Source organism: Grammomys surdaster, unplaced genomic scaffold (genome assembly GCF_004785775.1).
Source record: "Grammomys surdaster isolate TR1022 unplaced genomic scaffold, NIH_TR_1.0 169, whole genome shotgun sequence".
Taxonomy (NCBI): domain Eukaryota; kingdom Metazoa; phylum Chordata; class Mammalia; order Rodentia; family Muridae; genus Grammomys; species Grammomys surdaster.
In genome coordinates, this window is record NW_021604617.1 from 5078867 (window position 1) to 5097007 (window position 18141).

The window sequence follows — 18141 nt, forward strand, 5'->3', positions numbered from 1 at the left end:
CAGGGAAATGTAACCTCCCCCTCTGCTCTGCTCATAACTGCAGACAGCACGGCCCCCTTGGCTAGGGAGAGACTCACATCTGCAGAGGGCAGTGTGGGGTCTGTGCCTGCATCACAGCCATCCTGAAAGCCAGTGACTCAGGTGACTTACATTTAGAAGTCATTCAACAACGTAATTGGCTTCTTGAAAGAGAACATGTTTTAAAAGTTCAAGTTTCACTAAAAGCATGAACTACTATTGGAGAAATATCATAAAAGATATCTTTAATGTAACCACTACATCATACAATGAAAAACTGTGTACAAGGTGCGGCTTCTGCCCGGCTGCCCATGCTGACACAGTGGCACATCTTCAGCCAGGCAGCCTCAGTCTCACTGCACACTGCCCTCGGCTCCTGGGGTCTTACATTCTGCTTAGTAAATATGGCTCAGCAAGCACTCCACCAAATCCTCTGTAGCGCCAACACTGACAAGCACACACAAGTTAGGTGTGCACATCTACTGTTTCACCAGTAAATACGAATTCAACAATCCGATGCACTTCCACCTGAGTGAACTGCTTTCATGTAGGAACTGCCTGTTTCTGCTGGAAGTACAGCAATGCACTGCTCTTCACAGTAGGACTCGGGGTGTTTTGTATACAAAGACAGCATGTTTTGGCCAGGATAGAGTTTCTTGTTAAAGAGTTTATTTGCCTTCACACGTGGGTTGCTACATACATTCACAGCTGTGATGGACTGCAGTTGGGTATTCCAGTTGTGTTTCAACATCCCAGATTTTATCCTCATCAGTGAGCCAGTGCAGTGCGCTTGCTGACTGGTCTGAGGTGGGAAGTCCACAGTGACAGAGAGGCCCCTTAGTCTCCATTTTCATCACTGGCTTTCTCAGGGATGACTTCCAGGCTCCGTCGTGGCTTCTGGGCCTCGGAGTTTTCAGTGCCTGGTTTGTTCAGTCCACACGAAACAGCTGCATAGTGGATCTGCTTCAGATTCTCCAGGGTCTCATTTTTAGCGTATTTCAAAAGGTCCGCTTGTCCCTAGAACAGAACATGTAATTGAACAGCATTAGACAGACATAACCGTGCTGGACTATACATCACAGGCAATCTGCAGACATGTAGGCATTGTGCGTTTGTGGAAGGGATGCTTGGTTTTTATTGGTACCACATCTGAGGAGATTGACTTTAGTCAGAAGGAGATGTGTTCACCACTGCACTCCACAGAGTTCTGCCTTTCTTACATTTCCATGTAAGATACAAACACATCTCTCCTACATTTGGACTTCTCTCTTGACTGGTTACATCAAAGCTTTCAGGGATGAGACTACCTAACCAATCTTGGTTGTGCCTTTTAATGTTTGTCTTGAAACCTTTTTAATTCTGAAGTAATAAAAAGGTGTTTGAATTCAAGAGCCTCTGGGACCATTCCACATTTAAGGTATAACATACAAACACTAAGCCAATTGCCGTAGTAGACTGCTCAGTGGTCTAGCTGCCTGCAAATTTTACAGGACACGGGCTCTGTAACTCCAGTAAGTCACTGGTTCTTCCAGCTGCACTGGAATCATGTCTTTGGTTCATCACTGCCTGATTACCTGGTGGAAAAGGGTTTCTGCATGAAAGGTCATTGATTTTATTATGTTTTTCTTAAACAGCTCCTCATTTTGTTGATTTTTAAAATTCATTTGCTGTCTTCATTCTTTGGTTACTACTTGAATACTACTTTTGTTAATGGAGATTAGTTGGTCTCTAGTGGAAATGCCAGCTGTAACACCCTCTACGGCTTGACATGTTCCACACTGGGATCCTGATGCCTGCTTTCTCCCTTCCCTTCAGTGAGAGCACCCTCATTCTTATTGTCACCTGAAGCAAAGCCCCAGTGTCTTCCCCAGCATCCCCTGCACCTGTACGATGCAATTCTGCAGTGACTTTGAGTCAGGTTCTTACAGCTTCACCCCTCCTCACTGCCCAGCTGCTCTCTAGGCTACCGCCATGTTTCTCTCACCTTAGGACTGGAACATTCCTTATTCTCTCCCTTTCAACAGCCCAGCCAGACACAGCCAACTATGACCCAGCCATAACATACCTCTCTGAACTTAAAACCCATTAGTGGCTCTGCAGTTGCTCAGAGTGAGGATCAAAGTCCTTGTTTGTGGCCCGTGACGTGCTCCACAGCTGGCATTTTATCCCTACATCTCCTGCCTTGTTCACGTGGCCCTCGATGTTCTAGGCTGCTAACCACGGCTCACACACAGCAGGTCCTCTTCACGAAGGCCTGATATGTGCCGACCAAACCAGAGCTTGCTGTTTGCTGCCTGTCTCCTCCCTCACGTCATGACTCTAAAATGTCCCTTTACAGTAATGCCTATCTTGACAACTCCTTCCAAAATCAGAGTTCCTACCTCCTGTCACAGATCTCCTCACCCCTCTCCTGTGCTACTTCTCACCACACTATTACCTCCTGGTGTGCTGCTGTGTTTGGGCTTTGAAGTGTGTGTGTGTGGTGTGTGTGTGTGTGTGTATGTGTGTGTGTGTATGTGTGTGTATGTGTGTATGTGTGTGTTATGTGTGTGTATATGTGTGTGTGTGTGTGTACACATTTCTGATCATCACTGGGCCCTCTTAGCCTAGCACATCATATGGAAGTGATCAGCTAGTGTCTACTGAATGAAAGTAAAGTAAAAGCACACGGAGCTCCTCTAGAACGCTCGGTTCTGTCTTTTTCTGTCTGTGACTATGATCGACAGACACTTTATTTTTCATGCATACAATGAGAAGCGGTCTAGGCTTTGGTGCTCTCTCTTTGTCAGCACAGATGTAGCATGTGATGAAAGAGAACTTTAAAAACAAAAATTCCTAAAAGACACAGAATAGTGTGTAGTAACAGAAACAGATTGTGTAGGTGCCAAACCATATCCACGTAGCAGAAAAAGAGCCGCAGTGGCAGCAGCACCTCTGAGCATGGGAGCAGCGGAACTGGGCCCGATGCTGTTCTGTGCGGTGTCTGAAATGAACTGGAGTTCAGCTTCCCAGGGTGAAAGAAGAGGGGGTCTGAGGAGCTGGTGCTTGCTGAGGTGGTGCTCATGGGCCAGGGTTCATGCCTTTAAAGAACAAGGACCTTAACACTACTGCCACTGTCAAAGGGGGACTAATTTTAAAGACGTCTACAAGCTGGCTTTATAGTGTTTTTGGTTGTAAAGCTCAAACTGTGTTCACTTTCACAGTCTGTTTTGAATTTTGTAACTTACTCTGGTTTTCCTGTAGAAAGAACTCTAATACATTTAGGTCAAAGTGTTGAAGGTTCTCGCTTTGCCAACAAAGTAACCTTTAAAAGTAACCGCTGCAAGAATCCTACCAGACTCAATAATGTACTACAACCCGTCCTTAAACTCTTCAAAATGAGAGAAACAGGGATGGCTCCCAAGATCTTTCTTGAAGCAGAAGCACTCTAATACACAAACGAGGGGAAGACACAATGAACCAAAGCACGGACCCTGCTGAACACAGGTGCAGAAATCTTCAATAAAATACCAGCCACGTATCAAAAAGAACATCAACCATGAGCACATTGGTTTTACCTTGGAAATGCAGGGTTTGTTAAAAATAATAAGTGAATAAATATATCATATAAATGAACTTGAGAACAAAAGTCACATAATCATCTAAAAATTGGTTAAGAAACTTTTAAAAATGTTCATTATGTTTAGCAGTTAGAGACATGAAAATCAAAACATCTTTGAGAGTTTATCTTACACCAATAAGAATAAAAAGACCAATAAAACAATGGCCAACAAACGCTGGGGAGGCTGTGGAGACACAGGAGCTTCATTCACTGTTGGTGGAAATGCAAATTGGTGTTGCCACTCTGAAAATCAGTGTGGAGAACCCCAAAGGCTAAAAATAAATCAACACCATGACCCATTTATATAGACCTTGGCATGTGCCTCAAGGACCCAACATCCTACAGCACAGACAGTTCTCAGCAGTGTTCACTGTCTCGTCCTCACAGCAGACAGGAAATGGAAACACCCTCAGTGTCCTTCAGCAGACAATGGAGAATGAAAGTACTGTGCATGCACACTAGAGAATGCTATCCAGTTGTAAGGAAAAGTGAAACAGTGAAGCTTACGAGTAGGGGGACCTAGAAATGATTACATTGAGTGATGTAACATAGACCTCCAAGGCAAACGGTGTGCATTCTCTCTCATCTATGGCTTTTAGCTCCAAATCTTCTGATGTGAGTATAGGACATGAAATACACACAGAGACAAGACGGTGTGAGGGCCACAGGTGTGAGGCGCGGCAGAGCCGACAAGTGACAGGGCACAGGTGACACGAGACGGTGGAAAATGGACAAGCAGCTAAGGGTAGGAACAGAGGGGGGCAGCACAGAAGGTACATGTACCAATCGCATGATGTTTAATAACGCAATGAGTCACAATGTTTTATGTTCTCTAAAATTTATAATATGCGTGTATGTATACACAGGCATGCATTCTATCTAATTTTAGGTAAAAATATATAAATAACTTGATTTCCTAAGGGTTTTCCAAACATCTTTGGCATTACCGGCCCCTCTTCCATCGGGCTTCTAGCTAAGTACACAAAAATAAACTGTGCTGACTGTCTTGTGCCCTGGGAATGCAGAGAGGAACTCAGAAGACTGTGGCAACAATACCATCCACTTCAAGACAATGACAGTGTAAGCCGAGGCACTAAAGCCCAGTGAAAATGAACAACTGTCCAGTGACATCCAGACCTAGCACATGTGCTAGAATTCCTTCTAGGCTCCGCCCAACGGCTACCTGGCAACAGCCAGGGAGGCATGGCTTCCTATAAAAGGGGCTGTTTGGCCCCTCCTCTCCCTCTTTCTCTCTGTCCCTTCTCTCTCTGACCCCTTTCTCCCCGTCTCCCCTTCCCCCCCACCTCTGGCCAGCCTCTCCTCACCTCTCCTCTCTTCTCCCTCTCTCTGTCTTTCTGTTTCTACTCCCTTCTCAATGCCCCTTCCCGTGCCCTAAATAAACCCTATTCTATACTAAACCTATACCATGGCTGGTCCCTCAGGGGAAGGGCTGTCTCAGTATGGGTCTGCCAAGGCTCCCCTCCCACCTCACCATACTGCGCAGTACAAAACATATCCTGGCCCTCATTTTTATAATACACAACAGCATACGCCGGTCCCTGCCTGTTGACTCTATCTGTATGCATCTAATTTTCCCACCACAGAACTGGGCTTTGTCTCTCCTGTAGATGTCCAAGAGACCATGGTACCCATTGTGTCCCTCTGAGATGATGACATACAGTGTAGTCATCTGCTATGCTATTTCTCATCTGGGTGTCTGAGACTACAAACCCGACACACATCTTACGAAGGGACATGTTATAGCAGGCACTCACAACCATGGTACTCTTAGGAAATATTTTCTGGCCACTGCTGTAGGCAACGGGAGACTCATCTGCAAGTGAATATGCTTCAGTGTTCTACTTCATAAGCATTTAGAATCACAAGCCAAATGTCCAAACCTCCCTAGAGAGCTCGAACAAAACTATGGAGACAGGACCGTGTCCATGGTTGACAGGTATCAGGGACGTGTAGGGAGAACACAGAGGATGTCTAGAGCATACTGGAATAGCCTGCAGATCCTGTGTGATACCATAATGGACACAATCAAAACATGAAGTCATGCAACTAAAATGTGTACAATCAAAGTGACATTTTATGAACGGTAGGCTGGCGATGGGACTCGGGATAGAGCGCCTGTCTGGCGTGTGTGTAAAGCCCTCATTCCTTCCAGAACTGAAAAGGGGGGAGGGGAACAGTGGAGCATGTTGCTACAGACAACACAGATTGTTCAGATCTACCCTTCCCACAACACTGAGGGAAGCTTACATTACGGTCCTCGAGGAACAGTGGCATGTCCATGGAGGCTCTGCAGTGACGTCCATGGAGGCTCTGCAGTGACTGCAAAACACCTGTCACTGGTGTCACTGGTGGGGTAATGAAGAGGTGATGCATGCAACAGGAAGTGGGGAACCTTTCAACACTGCTCTCAACTTAGCTAAGAACTTAAAAACTCCAATAGGGAAATAAATGAACTTTTAAAACGTGGTGGGCGCTATCTAATATGTCCTACTAATGTTTTTAAGACTTATTTTTATGTGTCTGGGTATTTGGCCTGCAGGTATGTATATCCATGGGCCATGTGTGTGCAGTACCTACGGAGTCTCAAGTGAGGGCTTGGTCGCTTAGCACTGGAATTACAGATGATTGTGAGCTGCTACACGGGTGCTGGGACTCCAAACCAGATCTCCTGGAAACCTGGGCAGGGCTGAGCCGGTGTTCCAGCTGTCAGTACGTTTCTCTCAGCTACACTTGAAAATGGATCAGAAGGGCTCTGAACTGTAATTGCCAAGTTACTCTGAAGCCATAAAGCCTACATTATGTCAGAGACAAAACAGCAAAGCCTTCTGGGAACACTAGCTACCATTCACTGAATACCTAGTGTCAGGTGCTGTAAAGACTGCTCGTGGCAGTCTCATGTCTGTGAAGGTGGTACTCTTCTGGTCCTATCTGATAGCTACGAAGATGAATTTAGACAAGTCAGGGACTCTGGACAAGACAGAATATAAACAGCACTAGATTACACTATTACACTAGACACACCCCACATTTTATGTGTGTGCCTTGTGTGCCCTGCAAGTAACCATGGGGCCCTACCTAAAGAGAGTTGAACCTCTCTCACCGAATGCAGCAACTTAAAGCAAATGAGATAGAATTTCTACTGTTTGTATGTATTCAGCATGTCGGCACTGCAGCTTATGCACGCTTCCCATGATTCAAAGACTGAAACAGAAACAAAGACTTCCATCTCCTGTGTGTTGAATGAGTAGTGAGTGAACAGAAAGGCAGGGCTGCCAGAGCTCTGGCTATGGGCTGTAAAACACCCCTCACCATCCTTTCTTGGGGAAGGCTAAAGCCAAGCTGTGACCAGGAAGGAGGTCTTACTTGGTCAGGCTTCCTTCCAACTGAAGGCTCACTACACTTGACACTTGAAACAAGATTATTCAACACCAAAGTGACCCATGGCTAGAGCAACAGGACGCATGCTTTTCTACAGGCCACGAGAACTGTCTAAATATGCCCCATGTCTTCCATCATGTGGCTTTCCCGCACAGGCACTTGTGGCTGTGCACACAGGGCTGAATGCGCATTACAAGTTAAAGGAAGGTTTTTTTTTTCCCCCTCTGCCCCACTCATCTCCTATAGCAGCTCTTCCAGAGGCAGTGGAAGGCACTGGGGAAGGATGAAAATAATACACTGTGCTCTGGCTTCCACTGGTTTCCTTAATCCAAAGAGATATCTTATTGTATGTGCAGATCTTCATCATACAAGAATGATGGGGTCATCGCTGTTCTGGAGTCTTGAGACTACCACCACCGCTTCTGGTCTCTACCTAATCTGTAGTTATCCATCAACTTACCAAAGCTCCATAAAATTTCAAATTAATAAAAAAATATTAATTTAAATCCAGAAGAAATGCCGTGACATGAGAATGAAATCCGGAGAAAACAATTTCCTGTTTTGTTCACCTAGGATGGAGGTTCCTAGGCAGCATTACGGAGGAGGTAGTTTGAGCTAGGCCTGGACAGGAGAGCAGGGAAGGAACTTGGCAAGTCCAAGGACTATTGGGAATGATATCTTCTACCCAGATATCCCCATGGCCCCAGGAAATATTACCATCAAGTCCAGCCATTGTTGGGTACCATGGTATCTAGACTGACTGACTCATGTCCATGACACAGACCTGTCATAGGGAAAGCAGCCTCCTCCACTAGCACAGCGCAGGTATTCTGGTGACAGGTGGGGAAGAGACTTCAGGAGCAGTCGGACCATGGAGGTGAGCCACAGCTTGGACTCAGAAAACAGGACATCAGGAAATCTTTCAGACCAAGATCCATGAGGAAAGGGAGAGGGTATGCAGAGTGAGGATGCCCAGGACCAGCTCTGCTCCTCTGACAGGACTAGGAGAAGCAGCACACACAGGAGCCTTCCCTCACACACCTTCTGTGTGAGCACACGTTTGGTGGGATCCTTGCTCACTGTAAGGTCTTGGGGGATACACTGTTGTAAATAGATCAGGAAGAGCCGAGTGACGAACACTGCTACTGTGTGGCTTTCTGAGCCGCTCACACACTATTTAAATAGACAGCTTCCAGTCAAGTACAGCTTTTCAGAAAAACTGGCAACATATGATATCATTTGTATACAGTAACTGAAACAGATGAGGATTAATATTTAGAGGAAGAGTCATCCGTGGACTATCACATTAATTTTTGGAAAAGAAATGACTGTCAGTCATCAGGTTTCTAAGGTAAGTACTGTGCCTAGAATAAATGAAGAAAATCTAGATTATGTCTGTACAGACACCAGCTGGTTTATTGACTTATTTTTGGCAGAAGTCTTATGTTCCCAGTGAGAATAAGTCTCTAATTACTTTTGGAGTTTCCCCCTCATCCTTGTTTCTGAAGGCGGACAGAGCAGGACATGGGGACCAGCTGGGCATTTCATCTGATGACAGCTTGGACTGTAAGCAGCTTGCTTTAGCCCGCCACACAAACTAAACAAGTCCTCTGCCCCAGCCAAGTGAAGCCTGCTCTGTATTTTAAGCCATGTGACCTCCCCAAACAGCAAAGCCTTCCACCTGGCCCTGACTGGCTGGCACCACGAGGGTCAGGAAACTCATCCAGCTGAGCACAGCTAATGGACAGAATCATGGTGGCGGGGCGGGGGGAGGGTCAAGCCCCCAGTTTTGAGGTAGTTTGTTACACAGCAACAGGAAACTAGAGCTGCCAGTGAAGGCATCCATCTTTTGGCTACAGTGGATTAGGGCTGGGTAAGAACCAATCTGAGGAAGCCTGTCCCTGTGGGACTGCAGGTCTGGAACTAAAACGCTGGGCTGAGCCAGTAAATACCACAGGGTACACTTACTCCAGAGCTCATACAGAGCAGTCGCAAGAAGCCAAGGAGACGCTGAGCTGTAACACAGTAGGAACTGCATGAGCAGGAGCTAGCTGGCCATGAAGAATGGAGACATGCCAGAGCCAAGCCAGCACAGCCCTGGGCCTAGGGGACACAGATGCTCTAGGCCACCAGGGCTTCTGACAGCTTTCTGGTCCTCTGAGGCAGGAATGCAGTGTTTTGATCAGAGTTCCCTGGGGTCTCTCATGCTGTGTGTGCCAACATTCTCACCACATTCTCTGCCAGCTACTCTTAGTGAACTTCCTTTCCTGGTAACCAGCTACACCAGGACTTTTCCACCATGAGATTCTGCCATCAAAAGAAGAGCAATGAACAGGCAGTGGCAACTGCTCTCAGGGAGAGATTACTTCAGGGAGGACAGAGAAAAGATCCATCGACTTTCCACAGTGCTGGTGGGAAATGAGCCACCAGAGTCTCTCCCCACAGTCCTGATGCAGAGGGAAACTGATGAGAACAGAAGCAAGTTAGAACCACGAGCAGCAGCCAGACTGAGACAGGAGGTGAGACAACTCAGGAACAGGTCCTGTCGCACAGCTCAGCCAGGCTGGCCTCAAGCTCAGTCTTCCTGCTCCAGTCACCAAAGAGCTGTGACCACAGGCGTGTGCTACTACGCTGCACTTAATTTAACAGGTTCCTAAAGCTAACAGTTCTCTCTTATACTCAACCAAACAAGGGAGGGACAAATTCAGTGATGGTTCTTCCATTGTTTATGGAGCTGAGGAAAAAAACAATTGGACAGAAAAAAGAGACAAGTGACACTGGGCCAATTCAAAGCTAGAAAATCAGAGTAAACATACACACACACACATATGTGAACACACACTCACATATATACATACACACATACACAATTTCCCAAGAATCTTAACAAATTCTAAGAAGAAACATAAAATCATGATAAGACCTGTCATTAGGGGTCTGAAAAGATGGCTTAACTGTTAAAACAGGTTGCTCTTGTAGAGGACCCAGGTTTAATTTCCAGCATCTAAACTGGGCAACTCACAACTGACTGAATCTGTAGCTCCAGAGAGCTATGCCCTTTTCTGGCCTATGGGTACCAGCATACATATGCACACACATGTACATACACACAAACAGAAAGAAAGTAATTTAAAAAAAAAACCCACCACCATTTAAGGAAATTATAAAAAGATGTTCACTCTCCATTCACTGATACAGCTATGCTAACAATTGGAAGTGCTGACAAGCTCTCAAACTATCTGTACTAAGGCGAATGGGGACACCAATGTGGGCTGTGCTGCCGCTTGTAAACAGTGCACCTGTGAGGTGCATCTGGCTTGAGTCTGCACTCAGTATTCACCCACGAAGGGATAAACATACGGGGACTTGTATGTAAACGCTCACTGCGGCTTTGTTCAAGGGAACAATGAAGAGAAGTAAACACAGCACGTTGTAGACAGGCGTCTGGGCAGGACAGCTACAGATGCTTTCTCTTCTCCATATTTCAAACCCATTTTCAAAACTGGAAAGCTAAACAAGCAAGCAAAGATTTAAAAAAAAAAAAACAAGGAAGAGAGAGTCTTCACGGGTTAGGAGTCAAGGACGCATTGGCCAATTGGAGCTAAGGGTAGCCCAGATGGAACAGATGATAACTGGGGGTTATCACTAGGAAAGTAGATTCTAAGAGCATGGACCACGTAATAATAGTATAGAATAGGTATCTGCTCAGCTCTTGTGCTGTTTAAGGCTACTGTAAACATAAAGGTTGTGTGTGTCTTTTATCCAGGAAATAAATGGTCAAAGGCAGGGCAGAAACCCTGGATCATGACTAAATTTTCTACAACATAAAATAACAACAAAAAACCCAAGTAAACATCCTTGGACTTTTTCACTTTAACTTTTTACCAGCAGGTGTCTCTTGTAAGCATAACTAAAGGTTTACTGCTTGTCCTAGGCCAGGAGTAGGTGGTACCTGCGTCTTCAGTGGTTCAAATGAGAAGGGTGAGGCCTATGGAAAGACAGGTTGACCTTAAAGCAATGGAGCCTTAAAATCAGAGGAACTTAATGCAGGCAGCCCATAGCCACTGTAACTCTAGCTCCCAGGGATCCAGTGTCCCCTCTGACCTCCACAGGTACCAAACATGCACATGGTTACACATCAACGCATTCAGCAAAGCACTCGTTCATATAATAAATAAATCTAAAACAAGAATATAGACATCCTAGCAAAATGTAAAAGACTTGACTGATTCTCTGACCCCATGCATTTCTTTTCTCATAAACACAAGCCTGGGGTATTCTCCTTTCTAGACATAATTCAAAAGAAAGGCTTCTCTGATACGGCTGCTCTTTACCATGGCCTACCTTTGAGATACTGCACATTGCACTGTCTCGTGAGGATAACAGAGGCTCCCATTTCAGTGACTCTAGCATAGTGCTTCTCGAGCTCAGTGTACTTAAAAAGCATACCCAGGGGACTCAGGAAAATGGAAGCTAGGATTCAGCAGGATGGACTGGGAACTACAGTTCTGTTTCTGCTGTTGCTCGTTTACTTTTTAACAGTGTCTTCCTACATAGCTCGAACTAATCCCAAGTCTGAAACTTCCAAGCCCTAGTCTCCATAAGGACCTAGACAATAGGCTAGGGAGACAGCACATGTACCCGGCCCATTTCTGTACTTCTAGTGAAGAAATCCGTAGATTCTGCAGTAAAAGAGGGTATCCTGATTAGTCCAAAATTAAGGCCCCAAGGAGTAGCAGATGCTGGAAGAGGTTTCTGAAGTTCCCGTATCTGTCTAAAGATCAGACTATAGAAAGAATAATGCACCTGCCTTTGGTCACTTCACTCGCAGTCATGGACTAAACTCACATCTGCAGGAGAAAGTGGAAACACACGACTCAGATTTGGGCACGAGCATCTGTCTACGTCCAGCCCACCTGGTTCCATTCACTTTCTATGACCTGAGCCCCAGGCCTGCTCATTTACCTAGAATCATGTACTGCCCTTCACAGCTTAGACCTTTGCCCCCTCCGCCATGAGAAGATGGCTGTAAGCATCTGGATCCCACTGGGCTGTGGTGGAGCCACACTGTGACTGTCCTCCACGCATAGCACATGGGTTTGTGTACCCTCTTGTGGATTACAGCAGAGCTGCAGCGGCTGTGCCTTTGATTTGACACTGTCAAGCTTCAACCTGAGGTCTAGCTGGCTACCTGGCTTCTGAACTACGCTACACGTTTATATTTCCCTATAATAAAATAAAAGCAAAAAGAAGTTTGTTTCTCCCATCAAGCTTAAAGTACCATGCTCTATTTCTGAGTACACAGGAGACCTGTGCCCCCTGCTCCCCCAGGCAGCAACTTGTAAAGCTGAATCCTCTTTTGTTATAAATTCTTATGTCTGTTATATATTCTAAACACAACACACACACACCCCTTCTGTAGAAAGGTAAGTGCTTGAATACATGAAAATGATTTTAATTGTAAAGATGATCAAGAATTTAACAGGAGAAAATATAAATTGGTTTGCTTTGAGAAAAAGCCCCTCTATTAAGTTAAATCAGCAAAATTAGTTGTAGGAAGATACACCTTGATAATGTCTTTACAGCTGCATTTAAACTGAGCATAAAGTTTGGAGGGTGAATGTTGTGGTCTAATGCTGATTGTACTGTGTTAATCTGAGTCCCCCAAACTGCACAAGAATCCACATGCACAGGTCTGCATGATACTGAGGGTTTTGATTGGTAAGTAAAGTTGCCAGTGGCCAAGGGCTGGACAGGGAGACAGAGGAGAGACTTTTAGGATTCCCAGGGCGAAGGATGGAGGAAGAAGGAGGAGGGAGAGATCCCTCATGCTGGGAGAAGGAAAACCAAGATACCATGCCTGAGAAAGTGTGGGACAGAGAACACAGCTGCCATGTAGGAGCCAGGGGAATGCAGCTCAAGAAGCTGCACAACTGGGTCCAGGGCAGCAAAGACGGAACATAGATTTAGTAAGTAATAACTTGGGAATATCGGAGGGGGGATGGATTAGCCACATGGAGGTTAGGAAGTGGCCCAGCCATTGAGCTGTTTAAGGCATATAAAAATATAAAGGCTGTGTGTGTGTGTGTGTGTGTGTGTGTGTGTGTGTGTGTGTGTGAAAGAGAGAGAGAGAGAGAGAGAGAGAGAGAGAGAGAGAGAGAGAGAGAGACAGACCGACCGACAGACAGACAGACAGACAGACACTCAGGAATATAAAGCATTGGGGAGGGTAGCGAGGAGCACTGTGCAGGGATCATTTGAGTAGCATTAATTGGGCACAGATACAGATGAGTATCAGAGGGTAATTTTATGTGTGGTTGTGCTGGACTAAAAATGCTTCTGCAACATTGCCAAGCACTAGGAAGAATGTTAATAGTCAGAAGGTACATGTACCATATAATCTTCAAATCATTCCATGTTATATATACCATAGCAAAAATTCTAGACTAGGCATCAAACGGCCAAAACTAAGTTTCTCTGGATTCTAGAATTATGCCTGCCTTGTCATATTGCTCTTAATATGTTTTTATAATGAACACATATTACTCATAATAAAAATTAATTTTAAAGCCTGCATACAGAAGTAAGATAACTATAGAAGGCTTCTCATGTGAAGGAAGCTTCTTACAAATGGCAATTCCTTTCATTTCCTTTGATTATGCTCCACATACGTTTTCTAGTTTATAGTAGGATGACATTAAGAGTACAACTAAATGAGAGACTGAAATCTTTAAATTACTCATCAGTATTTTCAACTTCACATACAGCAGGCGGTATTTATAAACTTCCAAGTGCTTCAAGGGTAAAACGAGAAGGTACTTTGTCTTCAGCAGAAGCCAGTGTGCCCAACATGGATCTGTGAGCTTGCTCTGAGCCAGGGCCAAGCTGCTGTCTGTATCTGAGCCACTGTGGGAGGTGTGGTGTTGTCAGTAATTCCCGTGACCTTATTAAGGCATCACTGTCTGACACCACAAGACAGAAATGCAGTCCTAAGGGGAAGAGAGCTGAAAGCAGCTTTGAGAATTTAAAGGCTCATGCCCGTCCAGTTTGTACTCTGCTCTGTGTTCCTAGCTGAGGGTGTGAGCGGCCTGCTCTGACTGCCTTGGCTGCCCACTGTCATGCTTCCTAGGCATGGTGGACCCTTATCCATCTGGAACTGTGAGCCAAGAGAAACTCTGACTTCCATGAGTCAATCTGGTCATGGTGTTTTGTTACAACAACAGAAAATACCTAATATGGGCTGGTACCAGGAAGTGAGCTGCTGCTGTGCAGAACCAGACCATGTTGTTTTATGAAGGATTTGTGGAAGACTGCAAATGTTGGACTAGAAAAGAGATTTAATGCTATCAGTAGAGCCCCCAGCCAATGGGTTTCATTTCCCTGGCTTCTACAGTAAATCCAGGCTGTACACTCCCATCTAAAGGTTTAGAGACCCAGGTGAGAGAGGACATGAGATGTTTGTCTCTCTGGGTCTGGGTTACCTTTCTCAATATGGCCTTTTCATGCTCTATCCGTTTACCAGAAACGTGCATGATTTCATTTTTCATCACAGATGAATAGTTTTCTGCAGTGTATATGTATACCTGAATGTATATGTAGTGACTTTCATTGTCTACTCCTCAGTTGTAGGACTTGTAAGTTGTTTCTATCTCTTAGCTACTGTGAATAAAGCAGCCGTGAACACGGAGCAGCAAGGACCTGTGGAGACAATGTCGAGCCCTTTGGGCAATGGAGGATGACTTCCTTTGGGCACATGCCAAGGAGTGACAGAGCTGGGTCCCAGGCGATTGATTTGTAGCTTTTTGAGAGTTCCCCATACTCTCATTTCCAGAGTGGGTGTACCAGTTTGCAAGTCCACCAACAAGGAACAGCAGGTGCCTTCTCCTCACTTCTCCCCTAGCATCTGTTGTTGGATGTTTTGTTGACTTACTCTTCTGACTGGGGTAAGATGAAATCTCAAAGTGTTTTGATTTTCATTTCCATGATTGCTAGGAACAATGATGAGTATTTTAAAAAGATATTCCTTAGCCTTCTGTTTTGTTTTTGACTCTTTAGAGAACTCTCTGTTCAGATCCTCAGCCCTAAATGTGTTTTTGAGTCTGTTTTGTTTTCTTTTTGTTGTTGTTTCCTTGTTTGTTTTTGAGATCTTCATATATTCTGATACTAAATGAAGATCAGGGCACGAGTGATCTGAGGAGGGAAATGGGAAGCTGGACAGGGGAGCTCTATCCAGGGAGGAGGAAGAGAGATTAATACAGAAGGAGGGTAAAATAATGATGTCAGGAAAAGTCATAAGGATTCATACTGTTAATTACCACCTAAAAATAACTATAATACATGTAAGTCAGTACATACATGTACATGTAGAGTTTAAATGAAAATTTATCATCCATGACAATGCTCTAAGAGTCACAGATCACCTAACAAAAACCACAACCTAAGGCATGAAAATCATTCTTTTGAGTTGCTGGTGAGGATTTTTCCAAACGACTCCCCAAACATACAGATCATTGCCCTTGGTTGCCCTCCCCCAAGATGAAAGGTAACCCCTTATAGCTAAAGATACTATGTACTTCAGACTTGGGATCCATAGGACCTAGGCTGGATCTGACCTGAAAACCTATTCTCTGAGAACTAGTTTTCATGGTACCAGAAGGTGCCACGGAAGCTCACGGAGTATGGATCCACCAATAGTTCTACCCAGATCTGACATCTATGAGACACAACAATGGCCAACATGAAGCTATAACCCCAAGGGTGCAGTTGTGGCATACACATACCTTGGGAGTAACCATGGGCTCTCTAACTGGACATAAGACCTGCTCAACAAGAGTGAAACCATGTCTGTTAGTGGAAACCTAACCACCTGTCAAGGGCTAGTGAAATCATGGATCCTAGGGAAGAACCTACGACTACATTACTAAACCAGCTTAATCCCTAACTACGTTTTAAATATTTATCCTTATACCCACAGATAGATATAATCCTTACTTCTTATCAAGGAAACTACTCTTTGCAACAGAGAGACCATTACAGAAAACTACAATCAAAATAGAGTTTGGGATCCCAGTACCAACTGATATATCTACAACAGAACTCCTACACCAAAGGCTCAGGGATCATTGCAGAAAAGAGGCAGAAAGATTAACAACCAAAGGAGGAGGGGGTTTCTGTGAGGCCATATCTCCTAGGACTGTCAGGGGCCACATCTATGAAGGCACACCAACATGACTACCAAAACACGAGCTGAACAAGCTCGTGACACCAACACACATTCTAACATACACGGCTTACCTCTACACAAAGAACTACAGACAACTAAGGCATGCCGAGAGTGATACAGTCTTCCCGGAGGAGCACACGATTTGTTATCCCATACACCTTGAAAATATACATACAGTAACACTAGACAGAGCACATTGTGTATTTAGTAATATGTGTTACTCATGTATTAAGGATAATATGTATCCATACACACATGTTTATAACAATGTTTAATGACAGAAGAGGCCATGAATTTGAAAGAGAGCAAGAATTCCTTCTTGCTCATATATTTCTATACAGGGGGCGGGGTAGAGGAAGAAAAGGGAAATGATGTAATTATAATATCAGAAACAAAGGAAATACTTTAAAAAGGCTGTTTTAGCAGTAGCCTCTTTCAGGAGCACTAAGTAGTGCTGGGAGCTGTGTGTACATTCACAGACAACATCAGAACCCACTCCTCATCAAGGAAACCTCATCCCCACAGAGACCACTACAGAAACACAGTTTCAGAGGGGAACAATAACAGCAACTCAGCTACAGGACACTCCTGTGATTTTTGTAGCAAAGATTCTGACTGCTTTTTGCCCATGCCCCAAGAAGTTACCTGCGGCTAAATTAAAAATTAATGGACTAGTTCTTTGGCAGAGGAAATTTCAAGACACATAATTTGAGTCTATGGCATTGGTATTACTAAAAATACTTAGGCAGGTCTACAATGGAGACGTGCAAGTAGGGCAGAAAAAAAATACAAAGGACAGCAGGGAAAACACTAGGAAGCTTAATGCTACAAAAAGGTTTGTGTTGGGAGAGAGGCTGGAACTGTCAAAGAGAATACCGAGGTTACGTTTAGGCCTGCTCTAAATTGGAAAAAAGACTACCTTGGTGGCCAGACTCCACCCAGCTAAATCTCCAACAAATCAAAGAAAGCCTAGACATTTTCTGCTTCTAGAAAGCAATTGAGTAAAAGTATGACTGCTAACATGATTCACGTGACCAAGGTCCATCCCAAGCTGGCAGCCAACCTTGGGAGTGTCATTCAAGTCATGCTGGGTTAGAGGCATAAAGGACGCAAAAGGGAAGCAGTTATACACTCTTCTTCTTCGGTTCCAGAGAGCCTCTCAAGCCAGCAGCACGTGACAGGAGAATCCCTTTGTGAAATCCTGAGATCGGAGAGGACCTGAGCGGCCATCACAGGAAGCTGGGGAAGCAGAGCTTGGCATGCAATGCAGAGCCCAGGGTGCTGGAGACGACAAAGCTGTGGGTGTCCACAGAGGACAGCTGAGCACAGGGAGAGGAATCAGCACAAGGGGGAAAGCACGCTGCATACAGCAAAGCTGGAGGGGCCATGTCATCTAGGCTCTTTCAAACTAAAGTCCCTGAAACTGGACATGGAGCTTCAGGATTTGGCATTTCACCTGCCGGGATTCAGACTTTCTCAGTACTTCCTCCTCAGGTCCCCACTCTTCCCTTTGAAACGGTAACGTATATTCTCTGCCATGACATGTTGGATGTACATAATTTTATTTTCATTTTACAGGGTTTATGGTTAGAAATTGTCTTTGAATTTCAGAAGACTGGACTTTCAAATGATGTTGAGAGTGTGATGACAAAAGACTATGGGAACTTTTGGAACAGAACTAAACTAATTTTGCATTATGATATGGGAACGAGCCTATGGAGACCAAGGATTGCAATGTGAGGGTTTAAATGAGAACCTTAACAGGCTCTGACATTTGGACACTTGGTTCCCACTGGTGGCACTGTTTGAAGAACTTTAGAAGGTGTGGCCTTACTGGAAAAAAGTATGTCACTAGGGTGGGTTTTGAAACTTTACAGCTTTGTTCTACTTCTATATTGCT

General features: G+C 44.7%; 1 protein-coding gene across 2 annotated transcripts in view; it reads right to left on the reverse strand.

The window, feature by feature from the left end:
* Window positions 1-237: 237 nt before the first annotated feature.
* Plcl2 (phospholipase C like 2) overlaps window positions 238-18141 on the reverse strand; it is a 166811-nt gene continuing 148907 nt past the window's right edge. Inside the window, exon 6 of one of the 2 annotated variants that reach the window (XM_028766561.1) lies at window positions 238-1035. In XM_028766561.1, the coding sequence (XP_028622394.1) occupies window positions 856-1035 (180 nt within the window). In that variant the 3' untranslated portion in view covers window positions 238-855. The remainder of the gene's footprint in view (window positions 1036-18141) is intronic. The other variant, XM_028766563.1, reaches the window with a different exon arrangement.